Source organism: Mixophyes fleayi, chromosome 6, assembly GCF_038048845.1.
Source record: "Mixophyes fleayi isolate aMixFle1 chromosome 6, aMixFle1.hap1, whole genome shotgun sequence".
NCBI lineage: Eukaryota > Metazoa > Chordata > Amphibia > Anura > Limnodynastidae > Mixophyes > Mixophyes fleayi.
In genome coordinates, this window is record NC_134407.1 from 169961732 (window position 1) to 169981753 (window position 20022).

Sequence of the window (20022 nt, forward strand, 5' to 3'; positions counted from 1 at the left end):
TGTCCTCTGCACATAGTCTTACTAGGGACTTGTACAGTGATAATACAGGCTGCATAACATGTATTTATTTAATTTTTTATTTTTGTTTTCCAGGATTTTAGTCTTCTCAAAACACCTCTACACTCTCCAGCATTCTATTTCTCCCTCCCCTATTTATCCCCATCACTACTTCCTTTCTCACTAGTCTTAACCCACCGTACAAACCTCACAACCGCCCACCACCCCACACACACACACACACACTTGCATCCAAATCCACACTGACAGTTTCGGTAAAACTACTCTCCCAGAGCTATCCTGTCCATGCCGTTTTGTTTGTTTTTTTCCTTTAACACACACTCTACAACACTCACACTCAATACTGCAGCTGTCAAAACTCATCCTGCCTTGTCTACTGCAAACTCCTCCTAACTAGCATTCCCCTCACCCATCTATTTCCGCTTCTATCCATCTTAAATGCACAGCAAGTCTGGTCTTGCTTTCTGGCTGCTCAACATCTGCCGTACCATTTTGCAAATCCCTGTATAAAACAAACAACTCATCCGTCTCCCAACAAAATGTATTAAACGATAAAACATAAGACATCATCTAACTGCATACAACATGTACACAAATACCAAGTAGTGTCTCTTTAAAGAGGCACACAAAACCTATTGGCTTAATGTATTTCCATTTGAATTTAAGCAATGTAAATATTGAGATACAGGCAGTGGTCGAAGTGGGGGTGTATATGGTGGCATGCCAAATTCAAAATACTCAGCCTTACCTACAAATCCATCAACTCCTATAAGCCTTCATACACAGTCAAGTTTCATATCAAAATACTCCCCTTTTGCCCACTTAGATCTACCAGACTTGCACCTTGCCTTTGTCTGGTAAACCTTCCTCCCACCACAAGACTTCACACTCTGCTACAGACTTATTGAATTCCCTACAAGGTACAAACTCTCCCACACCATTCTAATCATTCAATGTTCTTTATTAGAGCTTACCTACCCCAGCATACCCCGAACGACTCATTTATCTTCTTTCAGCTACTCCTTCAAATTAGAAGGTAGGCTCTCATGACCAGAGCCCTTCCTGCCCATTGTTTTCATGTCTGCATTTATTTTATCTACCTTGAATGTTCCTGTTTTATGTATGTCCTGTTTTCCCCACTGTGGAGCACTGTTGCACCTTACAAATCAACAATAATCTACATAATTTAGGTATATAAGCAAATATGGTCAACATTGTTTTAGGCCATTAGCAAGTCATTAATAAAAATAGTGACAACGATAGGGCCCAATACTCTGGGCAGAAGTGATTAGTGGTGAGCAACATTCAGACTATATAGTCAGACCCTTTGGGGCATATTCAATTGTCCGCGGGATTGCCGAAAATCCCACGGTCCGCGCACGATTACCGATATTACGGTAATCGTGCGCGGAAAAACATGTAATATGGTAATTTACTCACTGGATTTCAGCTCGCAGCTCCCTGAGCCACGAGCTGAAATCCAGCTACAAATTACCGTATTACATGTATTAGTTTTTCCGTGGCGGGATTTCCCAACAATTGAATATGCCCCTTAGTCTTTTATCCTTTAAACAGTTCTCCGTGCATGTACATAGTTATTCCCCTATTATTCTATTATAGGTGTAAATGCACCCCCTCCCATGTTACACAAGTCAACACTTAATATGGTTTATAGACTACTATACCACCTATTTCCTGGTATTTTATCCTCCTTTGTGAACAAAACCCAATTAAGATTAGCTCTTATATAGAAAAGTGTTTTACATTTGTGTAGCAGGGAAAAGGAGAGGAGTGGGAGAAAGAAGATGGGAAACAATCATCCATGGCTTAGTGGTTAGTACTTCTGCCTCTCAGCACTAAGATCACGAGTTCGATTCCCAACCATGGCCTTATCTGCGCGGAGTTTGTATGTTCTCCCTGCATTTGCGTGGGTTTCCTTCGGGTACTCCGGTTTCCTCACACACTCCAAAAACATACTAGTAGGTTAATTGGCTGCTATCAAATTGACCTTAGTCTCTGTGTATGTTAGGGAATTTAGGGGCAGGGACTGATGTGAGTGAGTTGTCTGTACAGCGCTGCAGAATTAGTGGCGCTATATAAATAGCCGATGATTCATGGACGCTAGCTTTTTTATAAAAAAAAAAAAAACCATACTCATCCATCTCCCAACAAAAAGTATTAAACGATAGAACATGACATTACCTAACTGCACACAACACGTACAAAAATGCCAACTAGTGTCTTTTTAAAGAGGCACACTAAACCTATTTGCTTAATGTATTTCCATTTGAATTTAAGCAATGTAAATATTGAGATCCAGGCAGTGGTGGAAGTGGCGGTGTATATGGTGGCCATACCACCACTTCTACCGCCTTCTTTGTAAGACTATCAAATACCATTCTATCATATTCCCATTGCATTTTTCATACAGCAACTACTATTTCCACTTCGATCACTGGTACAGGTATAATAAAATGTTTCCTTGGCTCCTAGAAAAAGCTAAATTGTTTTAGAAACCTATGCTGACATTCTATTAATTGGCTCATTAGGAGTTTAAATAGCCCTTTTCTCATAATTTAACAATTTCAGGAGGGGAAAAAAAAAGAAAGGACCCTCATGGAAAAACCGAGACACATGGGAGCACCATCTTTAACTGTGTGACCTAGTGGCAGGTCTGATATTGGGTGCATGGGTCCAACAACATGGGCAGGCCAGGAAGCAGCAGTCATGACTATACAGAAGAATAAAGCTTTGTCTAGCATTTACATCTACTGGACACAATTAAGCAATTAAGAAAATTCAGAGGCATTTACAAAGAGCAAATTGCCTGATATTCAGTGTATGGACTGCATAGACCTGCTGTATACTGCAGTTTGCAGAAGGGCACCTTGTTTTTCTGTTGATAAAGCAATCTGAAAATTTCTGCTGCTTCACAAACTTACCACAGCCAGAAGGTTGCATTTGGGAGGAATTCAGTAGAGAGTAGATGCATCAGTGTATCTCATTTGCCCAGCAGATGTACTTTTGCAGAGCAATATTATAGTAAATGAGAATGCATGGCCATTTACACACCAAAGCACATCTTTAGTTGCACACCAGCTCTGAGGTGATGGCTTATCCTGTACTTTTAACAATACCTGTTTTGTGCCTTCATGTTGCACTTTGGAAAAGAAGCACATTTACAGGTGTTCTCCAAACAGTATAGAAAACAGTCAAACACACACACACACACACGTAATAAGATTGTCCTCCACAATACATTTAGGCCATTAATGAGGCTAAACTAAGCAGCATTTTAGGAGAAAAAAATATTTTTTTTAGAGTGGTGGTTCTAAAGTAATAGAAGGTTGGACTTTAATGCGACGTTTAGCAAAACTCAGTTTCTTACTTATCCGCACACCTAGGCCCATTTCTATGTTGCAGAGATAGCACCGGAGATTAGAGGTAGGCACGCACCTTCCTCCACTATTGAAGTGCACTAGTTGAACCATTGATAAAACAGTAAAACCAAGGCATTTTGCAGTGCACTTTGACTGCACTTCATAAATAGCCTCTGAGTATTCCTCCCTTCTATTTCGTGACTATTTTTTATCAAGATCACTTAAACACATTATAAGCATACTCACTCAAACTTACACTGTTAGCAATACCCCCAGTTATTCTACTCAACCTCTTCCCAGAAGGTCCAAGGCACAGCTATTCTTCAGACAGTTGAATCAACTCATACAGATCCCCAGACACGATTCATTATCCTAACGGGCTCCCTCTTGCACCCACCCATTACCCTGGCCACGTTATATGCTCCCAATGCCTCCCAAAATACTTTCTTCACTTTCTTTGCCAGACTCACAATTTGGGGTGGGGAGAGTAATAGTGGGAGGGGACTTAATACTGTCTTAAATGCACGACTAGACCGATTGCAGCCAATACTTGGTGACAGTCGAACTACTTGTGAAGGTTCTAAATTACAATCCCTGATCACTCATGCTAATCTATATGATACATGGAGTGTATCACTCCAATGATAGAACCTATACACACTTGATGCTACACGGCACCTATTCTAGAATAGATATGCTCTTTGTAGACGCTCAGACGACAACCTGAAATAGACTACCATAGCACCAGTTCCTTGGTCTGACCACTCGCATATGACTCTGCGACTTGATATCTTGCCATTTTACACATCACGTTATAGATGGAGATTAAATGACTATCTGTTCCTAAAACAGGAAAAAATCAGCACAATACAACAAGCCATACTTGACTTTCAGACAGACAATGGTCAAGATGAAACCACTCCCACCACTAGATGGGAAGCCCATAAGGCAACTATTAGACAGTTTGATCAGCCTTGCCTCACACGAGAAAAAAAACCAAAAAAACCCCAAACACAAAACAGACAATTACCAAACACCAAAAATACCCTAAACGCACAACCTATATTAAATTACTACCCCTAAGTCACCTTGGCAAGCTACTCTCCACAAAGGCGGCCAAGACCTTCCTGTGGCTACAACAGCGCTACTATGAAAAAGGGGACAAAGCCGACACGCTACTGGCCCATAGGCTTCAAAACAAATGCGCCCGCAACCACATCGTGGCCATCAGGGATCAGACATTACTATATGACCCACAGGCTATAGCAAAAAGATTTCGAACTTACTACAATTCATGATAAAACCTTTCCCCTCCTACAGACCTCCCAGGCATCATGCACACCCAAACATATGAATACCTCCAAACGTGTCCTCTTCCTCGCCTCACAAAAACAACCATAAATTCTGAATGCTGAGGTTACGTTAAAGGGAGATTAAAGTGACCATTAAGACCCTCAGAAATTCAGCAGCACCGGGCCCAGATGGCCTTACAGAATTGTACTATAAAAAATTTGCCCCTGAGCTAGCACCTATGCTACTTTCCCTCTTTAAAGAGTCTGAACGGCAAAGAAACTTGAAAGGGACACCACCAGAGCAGACATATTGTTATCGCCAAGGAGGGGCGAGAACCTAGTATTTGTGAGAGCTACTGCCCTATCTCACTACTGAACGTAGATTTAAAACTATTTATATTATATAATTGAACCGGGCTCAGACCTCTGGTGGTGTCTCGACGCAGAAAAGGCTTTCGATAGGGCCTCATGGCCATTCACGAGAGCTACCCTTAGAGCAATGGGATTTCAAGGTAAATTTTTGAGTGTACTAGCCTCCCTATATTATAATCCATCGGCTAATGGTGCCGCATCACACCCATTCCAAATAACGAATGGCAAAAGTCAAGGCTGCCCACTCTCCCCTTTGCTATTTGCCCCAACAATGGAACCACCGACATCTAGAATTCGTAATAGCTGAACGATCACAGGGATTCAAGCGGGTGAAACAGACTATAACATTTCTATGTATGCGGACGATATTCTACTTACAAACCCCCTCACTTCACTACCCTCCTTACAGAATGAGCTAAATGATTACGGCACAGTATCTAACTTTAAAATAAATCTGGATAAATCCGAAATCCTTCCCCTCAACTTACCCACCACTCTTTGATTCTCTGAGACACCAATCAAATTTCAGATGGCAACTAGACAAGCTCAAATACCTAGGAATATACTTAACAGGTCAATATAGTCAACTATATGCTGCCAACTTTCCCTGGCTTTTGAACTTGTATAAGCTACCCCATTTCTCAAGGTCTTGTTTGAGCATCTCATGGCTAGGTCGGTGGTAAAAATAAATTTGGTGCCACGGATTCTCTACCTGTTTCAGACACTGCCTATACGAGTAACATCACTTGCGCTAAAGACCCTGCAGAAGCAGATTGTTATGTTTATCTGGGCAGGCAAACAAACCCGTATTCTTAATCGTTGAACCTCAGAGGGAGGATTTGGCCTTCCAAATATCTGTAACTACTACATAGCTACGCATCTAAACCAACTAGTTCCATTCCATTCTCCATCCGGCACGAGGTTGTGGGTCGACATAGAAGCTAACTTTACGCACCTACTCTCACCTTACACCCCTCTTATGGATATCGATCAAACACCACCTGCCACTCTCCCTGTTCCCACCCACTACTCGTTTCTCACTTCAGATATGGGATTACTGTACCAGAACATTCCACCTGGTGGCAAATCGCAACATAGCCCCTATGCGTTTTTTCCCTGAATTTGTGGACCTCCAATAGCGATATGGTATTCCTCAGAATAGCTTCTACCAATTCCTCCAGCTGAGACATTTATATCAATCAATCCCAGCTTTTAAAACTTTACCAACTCACACCTTTAGAATCCTTCTGTAAAAGAAAATCCCCCCCTACTGGCCTAATCTCTACATTTTATAGCCTTCTGGTGAAATTTCGTCAACATAACAAAGACCGTTATGAACTAAAGTGGGAGGAAGACCTTGGTGAGGTGCTAGTGGTAGAGGAATGGTCCAAGATCAGGACACGCGTCGCCAAGAGCTCTATCTGTGTGAAGACCAAGGAGAATGCATATAAGCTACTCTAGATGTTATTTGGTCCCCACCCATTAAAAAGCCATTTATCCTGACTGCTCTAGTCAATGTTAAAGATCTTGTGATCAAGAAGGCTCATGCCATCATATTTGGTGGTCATGCCCCAAGATAGTGATATACTGGCAAAAGGTTCATAATCTAATTCATAGTCACCTTGATGCAAATTCCCCCCCCCCCCCACCCTGCCCTTGTCCCTCCTATTCACTCCTGCATAGGCCTGTACCCGACATTGACAAATATACAACAGCACTTGTGAGCCATATACTTAATGTCGCCACACTTCGAACCCCAGCGTTGCCTGAAGTGATTGAATCTGGCAGACTTACCGCTGTAAGCATATCACGAGCATAATTAATGACGACCCGTCAAATTTCGAAACACTTGGCTACCCTGGCTTGCCACTTATGGAATAGACCAACCAAGAACCTATTAAAGTGGAGATTGAAACTATAGTACTTATTTCAAGTCATATACCCAACATCTAGCAATCAACAAGATCCCAGGCCGAGTCTCCCTCATATCCTCTTTTACCCTGCCGCTAACCCCCTTTCCCTCTCTTTCCTCTTTGGCATTTCTCTTAGTCTCTCATTAAGGCTTCCCCCTCCCGTTCCCCCCCCCCCCCCCACACTCCTGTCTTATGTCTTTCCTTTCTCCATCTTCACCCATGTTTAGCTATACAACAGGTTTTTTTTTATATACCAACAAACTGCTTGAAATGTAACAACCCATATGCTGTTAAAACAAAAAAAATCAATCTTTTTTTAAAATTGAAGTGAGGAATGCTCCATGTACAATTTTACTGGAGTGCCAATGCCATCTGTAGCATCAGGTGAGCCTCATATAGGCCGACTACACAGTATATGCACACAAAACTAGATCACAAGCAGATTAAGTAGCACTATTCCCTATATTGATTTCATCCACCATCTCTCATTGATAAAGCCTCTGCTTTAACAGTGCACTGTGTCCATCCATGTGCCGGAAATATGGATTCCATTAATGGAGCAATTAGCAGCACAAATTACTAATTAATGAGGTGGTGTGTTTCCAGCTCAGTACATCCATACCAATCAATTATGGTGTGCAGTGGATAGGTCTGGAATATCCAGGGACTGCATCCACACAACACTACATTTGTCAGCATTTATTACAGACAAGTCTGGTAAGCCATGGATAAATAGCCAAGGTCAAAAAAAAGGTTACTTACAGAGGTTACTTTAGCGACTAAAACGATGTTTAAATGATTCACTGCTAATGCATTTTGTTACATACATTCCAATGTGTAGCTGCTGTAGGGTTACACAGATTGCTGTCAGAAGAGGTAAAGTTTGGTACACATCTATGCAATTATTGTGCAGATCACACGATAAATAACCGTTTAGTCTGCTATAGCAAGAGTACGTTCCCACTATCGAGCTTTATTGTACCAAAACACAATTTGGTTTTATAAGCTTCTCATAAATCACGATCAAATATGGAACGATGTTGGCCAAATTTGAAAACATGTCCTCTGTCCAACACTTCTGCTGATAGTTCCTCTGTATATCTGTAGAGTATGCACAGATACACTCTTAGCATATGGAGAGATGCAGCTATCAGATCTGACGGTAAATCACGTAGGTGTTGTATGCAATCCGTGTGCTAAAATCGGGACAATCGTTTGTAAAACTGTTACTGAAATTGCATCTGAAATGAGATTGTAAACTAGCACATATATATTACATGACAATTCTAAAAATGGACTATAAATAAACCGAAAAATACTGATAAAGCACTTTGAAGTTTTTTGTTTTTTTTAGGTTAAAATTGTGCCCACTGAGAGGCATGTCAAAGCATATGGGCAATCTCTACACATGCCTCCTCTGAGCTTGATCAAGCTCTAAATACAATTACTCAGAAGTCTCCTACAATCTCCTGTCTCTGCAGCCCTATACTAAGCCAGCCCTGCCAAGTCCCAACTCTGGAACTGTGGAAAAAATCTAGCTCCAACACAATCTTTATTCTCTTCAAGTTCATATTGTCTGCCCATTACATTATCTCTCTTGCCAAACAGACCGAATTCGAAACCTTATATCCTCCAAGTCCAAACACCCCCATTGCCTCTTTGTAACCATCAAGTGCCTTCTCTGACCCCCACCTCTGCCCTCAATGACAACGACTTTAAAGGAGCAAGATGACCAAGAATAAGGAACAGTCTCCAGTATCACCTCTATGACAATGACACTAATCTATCTTTCCTCTGCTGGCCTCTCCAAGTGTACGTCAGTCTCTCTACCATCACCACTTGCGTGGCTGAAAGCTACCTCAAGCTCAACATACCCAAACCTGAGCGTGTCATTTTTACACTGCCCATTGTTAGGCTCCCTCCCCCAGTTTGTCCTAAAGTGGATACCATGGCTCTCATCTGTTACCCATGCACAATGCCTAAGGGTCATTGTCCTCAACTTCAATCTCCACATCCATTCCCTGACTCAATCCAGTCACTCACTTCACAATGTTTTCCCTTTCCTCTTCCTGAATACCACCAAGACCATCATCCATGCTCTTGTCATCACCCACCTTAATTATTGCAATCTCCTCCCCTCTGGCCTGTCCAAGAAGCATCTGGCCTCCCTGCAGTATGACCCGAGTGCGCTTTAATTCTATTCTTCCACTGCAGGCATTCTTACACTGTGCCTCTTTGAAAAACCTCCATTAGCTCCCCCATTCAATCCAGAATATAATTCAAGATGCAAACCCTCACCTATCTCTTATTTATGTACAAGTAGTGACCTAGCAACAAGAGCCAGGATCTGATGTCTTGAGGTGTAGTCAGGCCCCATCAAAGCAAAAACAGCAGCAGGCAAAAGACTGGCATAACCTTTAAAGTTTGCCAAAAGCCTGCACAGAGGAAATATAAAAGCCATGTATAGCATATGGAGACCCCTCTATTAGGCATAACCAAGCACAGAAGGATTAAGATGCAGAGGTTTTGTGTTGCTTCCTAAATAGATCTTATTTTGTTTAATACTTTTAGTATCTCAATGTTCAGGAGTCCGGGATCGGCATTCAGGAAATCGGGACACACATGAAACAATTTTATTGTATAGTTCCATTTGTCTTTAGCTACCCCCCCTCCCACCAATCTTTAGAGATCTTAACACAGAAGAATATAGAAATCCTTACTTTCACATACAATACACGCTCTAGTCTAAGTAGAGGCTTCTGTTCTACCAAACCTCACCTGTACAAACAAGGGGATTGTGTTGAGCCTGTAGATTTCCAAACGGTTCATAGGCTCTCTGGCCAAGATGTGGAGGGCTCCAGTGCAACCTTCCACTATTTCCTCCATTCTGACACCATCCTAGAGAAACAAACAGATGAGATTCAACTTTCCCATATATGCATACTTGTTTTCTATTTGCACAAAGAGAAGTTTGAGGGAAGGGAATAGTTTGCTATGAAATATTTAAAGGTCTATAGCATAGTCACAGTGTGCAATGATATTGCAAACCTTCTTATTAAGCATTGTACTTTGCTGAAAAGTTTAAACTGATATATTCTTGTCCAGTAGAGCAACCTGTGACTTCAGTTGTTGTAGAACTAAGCGATCCAGTTGCCATAGCCCACCTTACATATTACCTAGTCTTCCAACTAGAATGATTGCTATAATTGACAAATGCTCCCAAATCTTACTTGAAAAAGAAAACCTAATTATTTACCAGAAAAACTATATGTAGATTCAGACATTGACACGAGGGACAGACAATGTAAAAAGAAAGAGGGAAACGCAACCTTTAGGGGATTCCCCCAACCCCCTTTTGCAAACACATTGGGGTTGGGAGAATCCTGTGTCTGAATACAAAAATGGGGGAGTGTATTGTGTTCTTGTTCCATTTAAGTGGTTATGACATAAGACTGTTATAGCCTGGTAGCCATTCGCTTCTAAAACAGGTAATTTAAAGTAAAACTGTCCCATTGCAGTTCTCAAAATCTCTAAAATTCCTATAGTCGAGGATGTTGGCACAAGGTTAGTGACTTGATATATAGCCTTCTCGTGCCACAGGCAAGTTAATTAGGAAACTGGAAGTCAGCTATAAAAGAAATGCCAAATAGTGTGATCAAATAACCAGGGTTTAGTAAATGTAATTTAAAAAAGTTAGTTCCGGCATCAGTGAAAAATATGATCAGCTCCATTACATTCCTGGGTTTAATGCTGCCTGAACCAATAAAAATATTTTAATGCCATTAACTCATACTCTAACTGCAGATTGATCACCATGAGAAGAATGAAATTTGACAATAGTCTTACAAATGCAATTTCAGGATCACAGTGTATAAATTGCCTTACCGTGTATGGTTGCTGGGTTCCTGAAGCTGCGTGTCTCTGTGCATCCTGATGAGCTTTAACCAGCAACTGCACCAGACGGGGGATGACACCGGCATCGTGTAGAGGGGAATGATTGGCTGGACACAGAGCCAGGTTCCGAATTAAGCCAATGGTTGCCTGATCAAGAAATAAACCTTAGTATCAAATATTAACAGTAGTGGGCCATTCAATAGAAAGACACTGCAAGTGTCCTTTAAATATTGTATTTACCACTTTGTATTAACTGGGGGAAAAAAAGGCACCTTCTACATCAGATTTCTTACCTTGACCAGTGGCCACTGGAAGGGCTGGCTGATCAGTTTGACAATGGCTGGGATGCCATAATGGAGGCGCACAGAGTTCTGAGCCACTTCTGCATCTGGATGGCGACTGGTTAGATGGCGCAAGGCGCATACAGCAGGCTCTGCAATGTCATCCTTGTCACTTGCTCGCAAGATCGTGTGGATCAGCGCCTCAACCCCATTGCTTTGGGTCACCAGAGTTTTGTTACGGCTGTTGTTGCACGTCAGGTTGGACAGGGTACCGGTGGCACAAGTGAGAACATTGACATCATCAGAGCTCAACTGGTTGACCAATATCTTCAGCACGTTATCCAGGCCCTCCTACAATTCAAATTTGAAAGAATCTGTTCTTACCAGTGTCAACTGGAAGCTATTTAGCAACATAAAGAAAACGGATGTAGGTCACCCAACTGAAAACGGAACTCCCGATTAGCAGGCTGATCTTTGGACCATAATTTACATACAAAACATGCCATGTAGTGTTATTTTACTTACAAATATAGTCAACAGCAATATCCTTGTTAAAGCTTAGTATGCAACATATTTTAAAAAAATCAAGGAAGACACCTGTATTAAATATGTTTCCTACAGAGTCATTTGAAATTGTGAGGGATCCAAACACCAATGGATTAGCGCCATTGTTTGCGAGGGGTGTTTGGGGTAGACGAGAAAGAAAAAAAACGTTTGGGGATTTAGTTAGGTGGATGAAGTCTTCCTGTAATCAGCACGATATTGTGATCTACATCTCAATCCTTCACCATGATGAATAATACTAGTTTAGTCAGAGCCGTCTGAAAAACTTGACACAAAACAGGATTAATTGTAAAGAACTGCCACTCTATACACTGGAAAGTCCTTGTCTATAGTTCTTAAGCTATTCCTCCTCTTTTAATCATGGATGATCTCAGCATTGCATGTCCTCTATTACGGATTATGTAGAAAGTAACAAAGGTGAAGTGGTAATAAATGGGAGAACACAGGTCAAATGTTGCTACACACGCTGAGGTGTGGCACGCTGAGAAACCACAAGCCTCTGCAGTCTTTAATAGACTATTACAGGTGTGTGCAGTATCGCAGGAGTACACACCCATGTTTGGTTTAATTACAGAGTATAATATTGGAGGTGAACCTGTCAGGAGGAGAGAAGGTGAAGGGGTTTGTGACTGCCTAGCTAAATAGAAAACCCAGCATCAGTAAATGAGTGTGCAAATTTAGTTGTAAAGGCTAATCCTCCTCAAATGCCACCTTTTGAACATGGTCAATATTTGTAACAAAATCCTTTTCACATAGAACAAAAAGGGAGGGAATCATTGTCCAGGCAGGATGATTTATTCTTATTGCCATAGAACAATGGTTCCTAAACTGTGAGCCGCAACTATCTCGCAGGATTGTCATGGCCAGGACCGGAGGTAAGCAAAGCGGGGGACTACTTACTAATGAATTTGGCTCAGGAGTTGCTGTGAAAAAAAAAAAAAAAAAAAAAAAAAGGGTGCCTCGAGCTCAGAGTTTGGAATCCACCGTCATAGGATAGAACAATAGCTGTATCTACACAGTGGATCTGTTTTATTCGTTTGCATTGGAACAAACAGAATTTGTGGAAAGAATTATTTTTAGGCGGAACGTAACTTTAAATGGAGACAGCTTAACAAGCATTATAACAAATAATCTGTGTACTGACAGATGCATTTCCCAGCCTCACCCATTAATCATCCACCTTTCTACTTGTGCCAACTTATGTAGGGACTGCAACACACTTCATAGCAAAACTAGTATACTTAAGTTCTCCAGAAGGTCTCATGCACCATCACAGAAAGATTTAGTATGGCATCAACCATGTAGTAAAGTGATCCCACTGTGTGTAGACAATGGGTACAGACTTTTGCATGCTACACAGATATTCAAGAACATGCAGCATCAGGCCTCTGACACCACTAGTTGTTCATAAATTAAGTTTGGTTCAGCCCAGAAAACAGCACACACAGTACTATATTTATTAATGTATGCAAGCCATTCTCAGTCATAAGTAGAGACAAGGCAGACGTGTCAGGTCTCACCTGTTTAGTGGCCACATCAGACAGATTCCGCAGAGTCCATAAACAGTTCTGTACAAGTCTAGGGCTGGAGCTGGAGAGATGCTTCCCCAGAGCCTGCATTCCTCCTGAAAGAGAAGTCAATTACAATTTTAAGTGATATCTTCTTGAGGGATAGCTGAAAATTATAGGAATGATGATACAACCTGAGGTAATACTAAAGCACATGCAACAACATGACATGTGCCTCTTTACAGATCAATTATTTACCAATGAACCTAAATCTCTCTCTCAAAATGCTGATTGGAGTCCTATGGGCATTGCAAGCAGTACAGTGCTATTAACATTCCAAAACAACTATTTTCACTTGAATCTTTCATGTGGAGCCAGGGTCATAACTACGTAAGAGCCCTCAGGGTGCTCTGTGCAACAGTGTTCTCAAATGTATCTCCAACTTCAGAGACTTCTCCCTCCCATGTAAGTTTATTTTTTGTTGACCTTCAAAACATATAAGCACAAGTCTGTGCATTAGATACAACTGTACCTAAACAGCAGATCTGTTGCGTCAAATGCTGGCAATACACGCTCACAGCACACACACCTCAAACAACTGCAAGCGCAAATAATGCTATCAAAATTGAGGAGTTCACATATAGGCCTACATGGTGAATCAAAAAATATTTAGCAAACAAGCAAAAAAACATGGCTTCATGATAGAGGTTGATATGCACAGAGAGAACATGCTATGCTGACTGCATGGCTAAAAAATTGTTTGTAAACAGGCAATACTGTACAAAGAGCTAGGCATCTGCAGCAATATCTACACAGTAAATACCTCACTGCAGAACATGCCATCTTTATTACTGTAACTTGTACACTGATCCTAAACACTCAGCAGAAACAGAAGAAAACCTAAAAACCTCACCACACTGCCTGAGGAGACAGCCATTTAGACAGTCAGAATTTACTTACCGGCTTCAACAATGGCTGGCTTGTTGCTGGGACAGACAGACAGCACTTTCAGCACTCTGCTTGTGGTCCACAAGAGCTTCTCATAGTTGTAGGTCCTCATGATTTGCACAAGACCCTGTGGTCCTCCATTGGCCAAGATAATGAGCTGTGGAGACACAGCGTTAGTTCAATTCCACTGTCCCAGACACACTAGTTTTATCCATTCAACTTCCGAAGCTACACTTAATTGTTTTGTACATATCACCAAAAAGTAACATTTCAACTATGGCCAGACATTGGGGCTTACTGGGGGGACTAGACGGTTAGAGTGAAAAGAATGGCTATTGTCTGCAGCTTGGTTGAGAGGTATGAAGAGTGAAAAGCAGCAATTTTAGAGAAAATTATACCCAAGGTTTTCAAAACTCAAATGTCCTTTCCTGTGAGGATTAAGAACATTTAAGAGGTTTGAAGAGGAAGATGAATTATCCACATGCCAATATTTTGGTAATTCAAAGTTATCTTGTACACAGCTTTGTTGTTTTGGGCACTTTCCTTTTTATAGTTATTCATTTGACATTGCAGCAATCTAGAGATTCCCAAAATACAGATTTCAAAATGTTTTGAGCTTTATTAGGCTTCCTTATTCAGCAGACCTGTGGTTTGTATGGTAGCTCATCATAATGACTGTGAAACCCCCATTGACTGTTTATTACAACCAAGGTATAAAGCAAAAGCACACAAACATGGTAACGTTGGCCTTTCCTCCGGGTGATACAATATCCACTGCCAAGTTACGCATGCTTTTTAATAGTAGAAAATTCATCAATTTACTTGTCAGCAAAACATTACATGTTTTGAAGATCCAAGAGATAGGATTTTTGGCACATGTTTTCATTCCTATCACTTGATAGCACATGACAAAAGCCAATCACTCAGAAAAGGTCTGGTGAAAAGATCTCAAACATGGATACAAGTCCAAAGACAAATGATACCAAGAGTGAACTAACAAGACTGACTCAGACAAGATGTAGGGCACATATTAAGGAGGAGTTACAACTACCCATTTGGATGCATAAATGTTAGAACACACACAATAACTTGGCTTTTCCCAGATACAAGTCAATATACTGCCCCACAGGCAGGACAAGTACCATTCTGCAACTATGCAAGCAGTGGATGTTGCTACAGTTTTCATCATGTTATTCCAGAACTTACCTTGCTCTCCTGATTTCCATAAGCCAAAAGCTGCAGACAATCGGTTGTGATGGCTAAGAATTTGGGGTTATTTTTGTTGAGCAGGGGAACCATTTTCTGCAGGCCGTCAGCTAAGCGCACTGCCATCTTGGCACCTTCTTGGTACAATAGGAGATTGTGCAGAGTGGTGATAGCATAAAATAGCACCGATTCCACTGGAGAACTATGAACACAGGAGAATGAGCCAGTGAAATAGAAAGTTATGGAAATCCATGAAATTAGTCTTCAACAGGTCAAGTATTTCTCAAACTAATTATTACACCTCAAATTCAGTGTCCTCAGCAAAATTCAAGCTCAAACACAGCCAGAAGCAATGATACTGTAGCACTACATGAACAATTAAGCATTAAAAAGTGTACCCGTCACCTCCACACAGCGGAAGCAGACATTCTGTGGGTTGAACAAATATTGACAAGAATGTGGCTCATCAATTAAACTAAGAACCAGAACCACGCGGAGGCTTGAGGCACAAAATTCATGTTCCACTGTGTGAAGATGACAGGTATAATGAAGGTCAACCTGAAGTAGGGAAAAATAAATACGACTGATTAAGACACAAATGTAGAATAAAAATGTATAAAAATCTAAACTGGGACCTCAAACAGATACATATTTTGTAGGTTAAAAAGCCTTCATGTATGGCGCAGAGCAGAAGAACTTTAACATTGGACAAGAGAGTACCTAAGCATACGAACAAGAGCGGGAATTCCCCCAGACTTGAAAATGGACAAGAGTCCCTCTCGATGGTGGGACAGATTGTGCAAGATGCTGGTTGTACAGCGGGCAGTTTCCATGTCGCTCGTGTTTTGCATGGCCCGTACCACAGCTGCCACTATCTGCGGGGACTGCATCAGTGCTCGGCGGGATGCTTCCTTTTTGGAGAGCTGGTTCACAATCATAGAGGCCTTGTTTACCACCACCTGAAAGAACAAATGTTGTTAGTTAAGTCACTCAAATATCTTCCCATCATTCACATTACCTACAAGGTATTCCACCTTAGATTTATGGATAACCACTCAACAGCACTTCCATACAGATCACCTCCATATACTATGACACATTGCTACCAAACTCATTCAGCACTGCCATTAGTTGTCCTCAACTTGTGAGCAGCAGTTTCATCTGTCTATGCCTCCAAATACCCAGTTAGATTGTAAGCTCTACTTATACTCTTATGACTGAAGGCGGTCACTTCCACTGTATCCTTTACTGCATGTATGTTGCAGCACCATGTAAAATATCTATCCATGCATCTATAGCAGATGCTGATGGGAACCTTCAACTGATCAGTTGTGTAATTGGCAAGTCAGACCTGCTGACAGTCAACTTAGCCTTAGCCCCCCTTCTCATACAGCAGGTGCAAAGAACAGGAGTAACCTTTCTGACATCGTTCAGTGTTTTCATGTGTTCACACCCAACATTGGCATGTTATTAGAAATGCATACCTAGCTTTGCCCATCACTGTCCACAATTATAGCACATCACATCCACACTGTATGCAAATGGCTGAAAATCAAATGACAAGTATTCTCAAGGTACAAGTTGACCATACCGGATCTTCATCATTCAGGAGTTTGGTCAACTCAGGGATGGCACGGGTAGCCAATTCTGCATCATCCTGGTAGTTGATAAGGTGGACAATGGCAGATTTCAACATCAGTGAGGGCTCTGCAAGTTTCTGCACATTGGTCTGTTGTCCATCAATCTGTGTTGCTTGCAGGTAGGCGGAGTGGTCTTCCACTGTCTCAGGATACATAGCTGCACGAACACGCTGAGCTCTTGTCATGGCAAGCTGAGATTCCACTTCTGCAGGGGAAAAGAAAAACAAATAGAAAAGTATAATTAAAGTAACATAGGATTTTGTTCAGAACTTAATCAAAGGGTAGGCAACTTATTTAAATGTAGCTACTGAGCTACATCCCCGGACATTAATCTAATTGCTTGAAGGCAAAGAAATTATACTTTCCCAAAAAGATGAGTTTTCATGATGAACCCTAGATGTAACATTTTTCATGCTAAATTTGGCCATAGAGGGCAGTGTGCCATATGAGGCTGTAATAACGTTAGTCTAACACGCTGCTACACTGGCACTGCTGTTTCCTAAGCCACAAAAAGCCTGTCATAAGGAAATACTATATCTATATCTCACTGGCCAAACTATACAAAGAAGTAATACTTTCTAAGTAACCCACTGTGCTGCGCATACAGCCCTCATCCATCCAAAATAATGCAGACCTCTTTCATGAGACCATGAAAGTAACAAATGGGAGGAATTGACAGTTAATTAACAGGGAAAACAAAGAAAATGGCTAATACAACACTTGGCAAATACAGTGTATTACAGAAACAAGTACATTAACATTCCCCACACAAAGCTATGGCAGCAAAGGGTTTGATGACTGACCTTATAGCAAATATGGTCAGATTAATTCAGTCTTTCTGAAAGTTTGCAGGGGAAGAAGATCTGGCTAAATCTGTATCTAAGCTGCAAATGCAGTTACCAATACTCTGACACTGGTCTGATACGGTCAGGTTACAATTCGGTTCAGGGCTACAGTCAAGCCCAGTATCATGGGAATTTGCCATAAAGACCCAAACAGCTTCTAAAGAGCTTGCTTAAATATGCTACAGACAAGAGCAGAGTAACAATGAGGACTTTATTCAGCTGCCCAAGGTCAGAATCGCTGCCACACTAAGGCTGCTGGTGCCAGCTGCAGTAAAAGGAAATGTTACAGTTCCCCCTGGAAATTCACACGGTTGAAACATACTGTGTGTACAATAGGCAAACAGCCTTGTATGGTACGTGTTATCCTGCTTGGCAATGGAGATGGAATAACTTTAATGAAAGGGATTTAAAGGAAAGCGGATAGGCACCTGTGAGGAGCATATTATAACAATGATAGGATAAAAGGTGAGGGTAAGCAGGGGGATTGTGTCTTACAGTCTAAAGTAATAGGCAGTGTGTCCATCATACAATATGTACAATCCAGGACAAAGTGGTCATGCAGTCATAGACTAACAAGTATGATCACATCACATCAACACTTGCTTGTCAAAATAGCGAAGGTGGTGTGAAAGGTCCCCTGTTCTTTATAGGCAACAGATAAACCTCTGGACGTCCACATGTAACATCTAGGTGGCTTAGTGATGATGCACATGCTAGTAGCAGTCGATAAGGAAGCAGATCACATGTCTGCTTTAGAAGGCAGCAAGGTTTACTTATTCCGAGCAGATAGAGGGAGACATCCTGGGATGTAGCAACACAAGAGTAATGTTTAGGTTTGTGCATTAGACAGACATGAGGGTTATCTGAATCCAGTTAAAAACTTATGTTCAAAAATTGTATGTCATTGTTAGACATGTACAAGCCTGAAAGAGAAAAAGGCTACCATGTAGGGCTCGATCACACATTGGGTCAAGAGAGTCATGAAAACCAACACCTGCTTTAGCCATGCGTTTTTTAAAATGCATGTTTTATTCTTTGAACTTTTAGCAACAGTCTACTGTACCGGTAACAGGTTAAAGTAGAAGAAATAAATTTGTCTATGTTCTTAACTTTTAACCCAGCATTTAAACATTTAGAATGCACAGGTGAGAACGAGTCCTTAAGAGCGGATTAAAATTGTAGTGAATGAAACACACGAACAGCAAATAGTTGTAAAACAGTCTTTATAGTTTAAATGTTCATTAAACCACACCCAGGAAAAGCACTATTAAATATTCTTTGCTGCATTTACTCCTACTACATACCTGGGACTTGCTGCTGTGTTGTGTATGTTGTGGTTTTCACCGTTGTGTACTGCTTAGAATAGTCCCCGTCGTCATCCTCCAACAGCAGAGTCTTGCCACTCAGAGAAGGGGCAGTAGTGTTTATTCCAGAGTTTATGCCAGAGTCGTAGGTATATGTTTTTTGCCACTCCGAGACCTTATAAGGCCGTTCCACTACATCAATCAACTCCATTCTACTTCTGTGGAGAAACAAAAACAGCAGGTATCAGACAGACTGAGCAATTAATCCACCCACGAAACACATTAGGTCGAGTCTACACAAAGAAAAATCCATCTGTCTGCTGCAATAACAAGAATTTCACTGAATGCAGGCAGAAGTGTTGGGGCAAAAGACCTGGCAGCCGAGGTTAACATACTGTAACACACACAAATGTGGCATATTTTCATTTTAACAGATCGCAAATCCATAGACTATACTATATTGATTTAATAGCTAAGAAATAAAATTCACAATTAAATCCAAGTTTATTCTAAATCCTAAAAGAAAAAAAAAAAAAAGAAAAATCTAATAAGTCATATACACTGTCTGCATTATCTATTAAACACAAGCTCCAGCAACATGTTGCATTTTAGGAGTAGTGCTAGCTCATGAGACTGAAAACATACTGCCCCAGTCCTCTAGTCTATTACATTTTTACACTGTTGCAAAAATATTAACCAGTAGTGGCTGCATAGAAGGCGCATACACACATGCACAGGGAAAATAGATTAAAAAAAACCACAATAAAAAAAAAAAAAACATTGTGCTGGTAAAACTGGATAGTTTTAAAATGCAATCTATTGTAAGCATGAGAAATTGAACGTGTTGTGCTCTAAAA

The 20022-nt window shown here is 41.0% G+C and overlaps 1 protein-coding gene across 1 annotated transcript in view; it reads right to left on the bottom strand.

Annotated features, from left to right (window-relative positions):
• Positions 1-20022, bottom strand: part of JUP (junction plakoglobin) — a 45153-nt gene that overhangs the window by 3833 nt on the left and 21298 nt on the right. Inside the window, exons 2-10 of the mRNA XM_075177175.1 lie at positions 19166-19383; positions 16968-17221; positions 16097-16335; positions 15377-15578; positions 14183-14327; positions 13235-13338; positions 11163-11501; positions 10861-11016; positions 9754-9873 (exon numbers count right to left, since the gene is read on the bottom strand). Coding sequence (XP_075033276.1) covers positions 9754-9873; positions 10861-11016; positions 11163-11501; positions 13235-13338; positions 14183-14327; positions 15377-15578; positions 16097-16335; positions 16968-17221; positions 19166-19376 — 1770 coding nt within the window. The 5' untranslated portion in view covers positions 19377-19383. The remainder of the gene's footprint in view (positions 1-9753; positions 9874-10860; positions 11017-11162; positions 11502-13234; positions 13339-14182; positions 14328-15376; positions 15579-16096; positions 16336-16967; positions 17222-19165; positions 19384-20022) is intronic.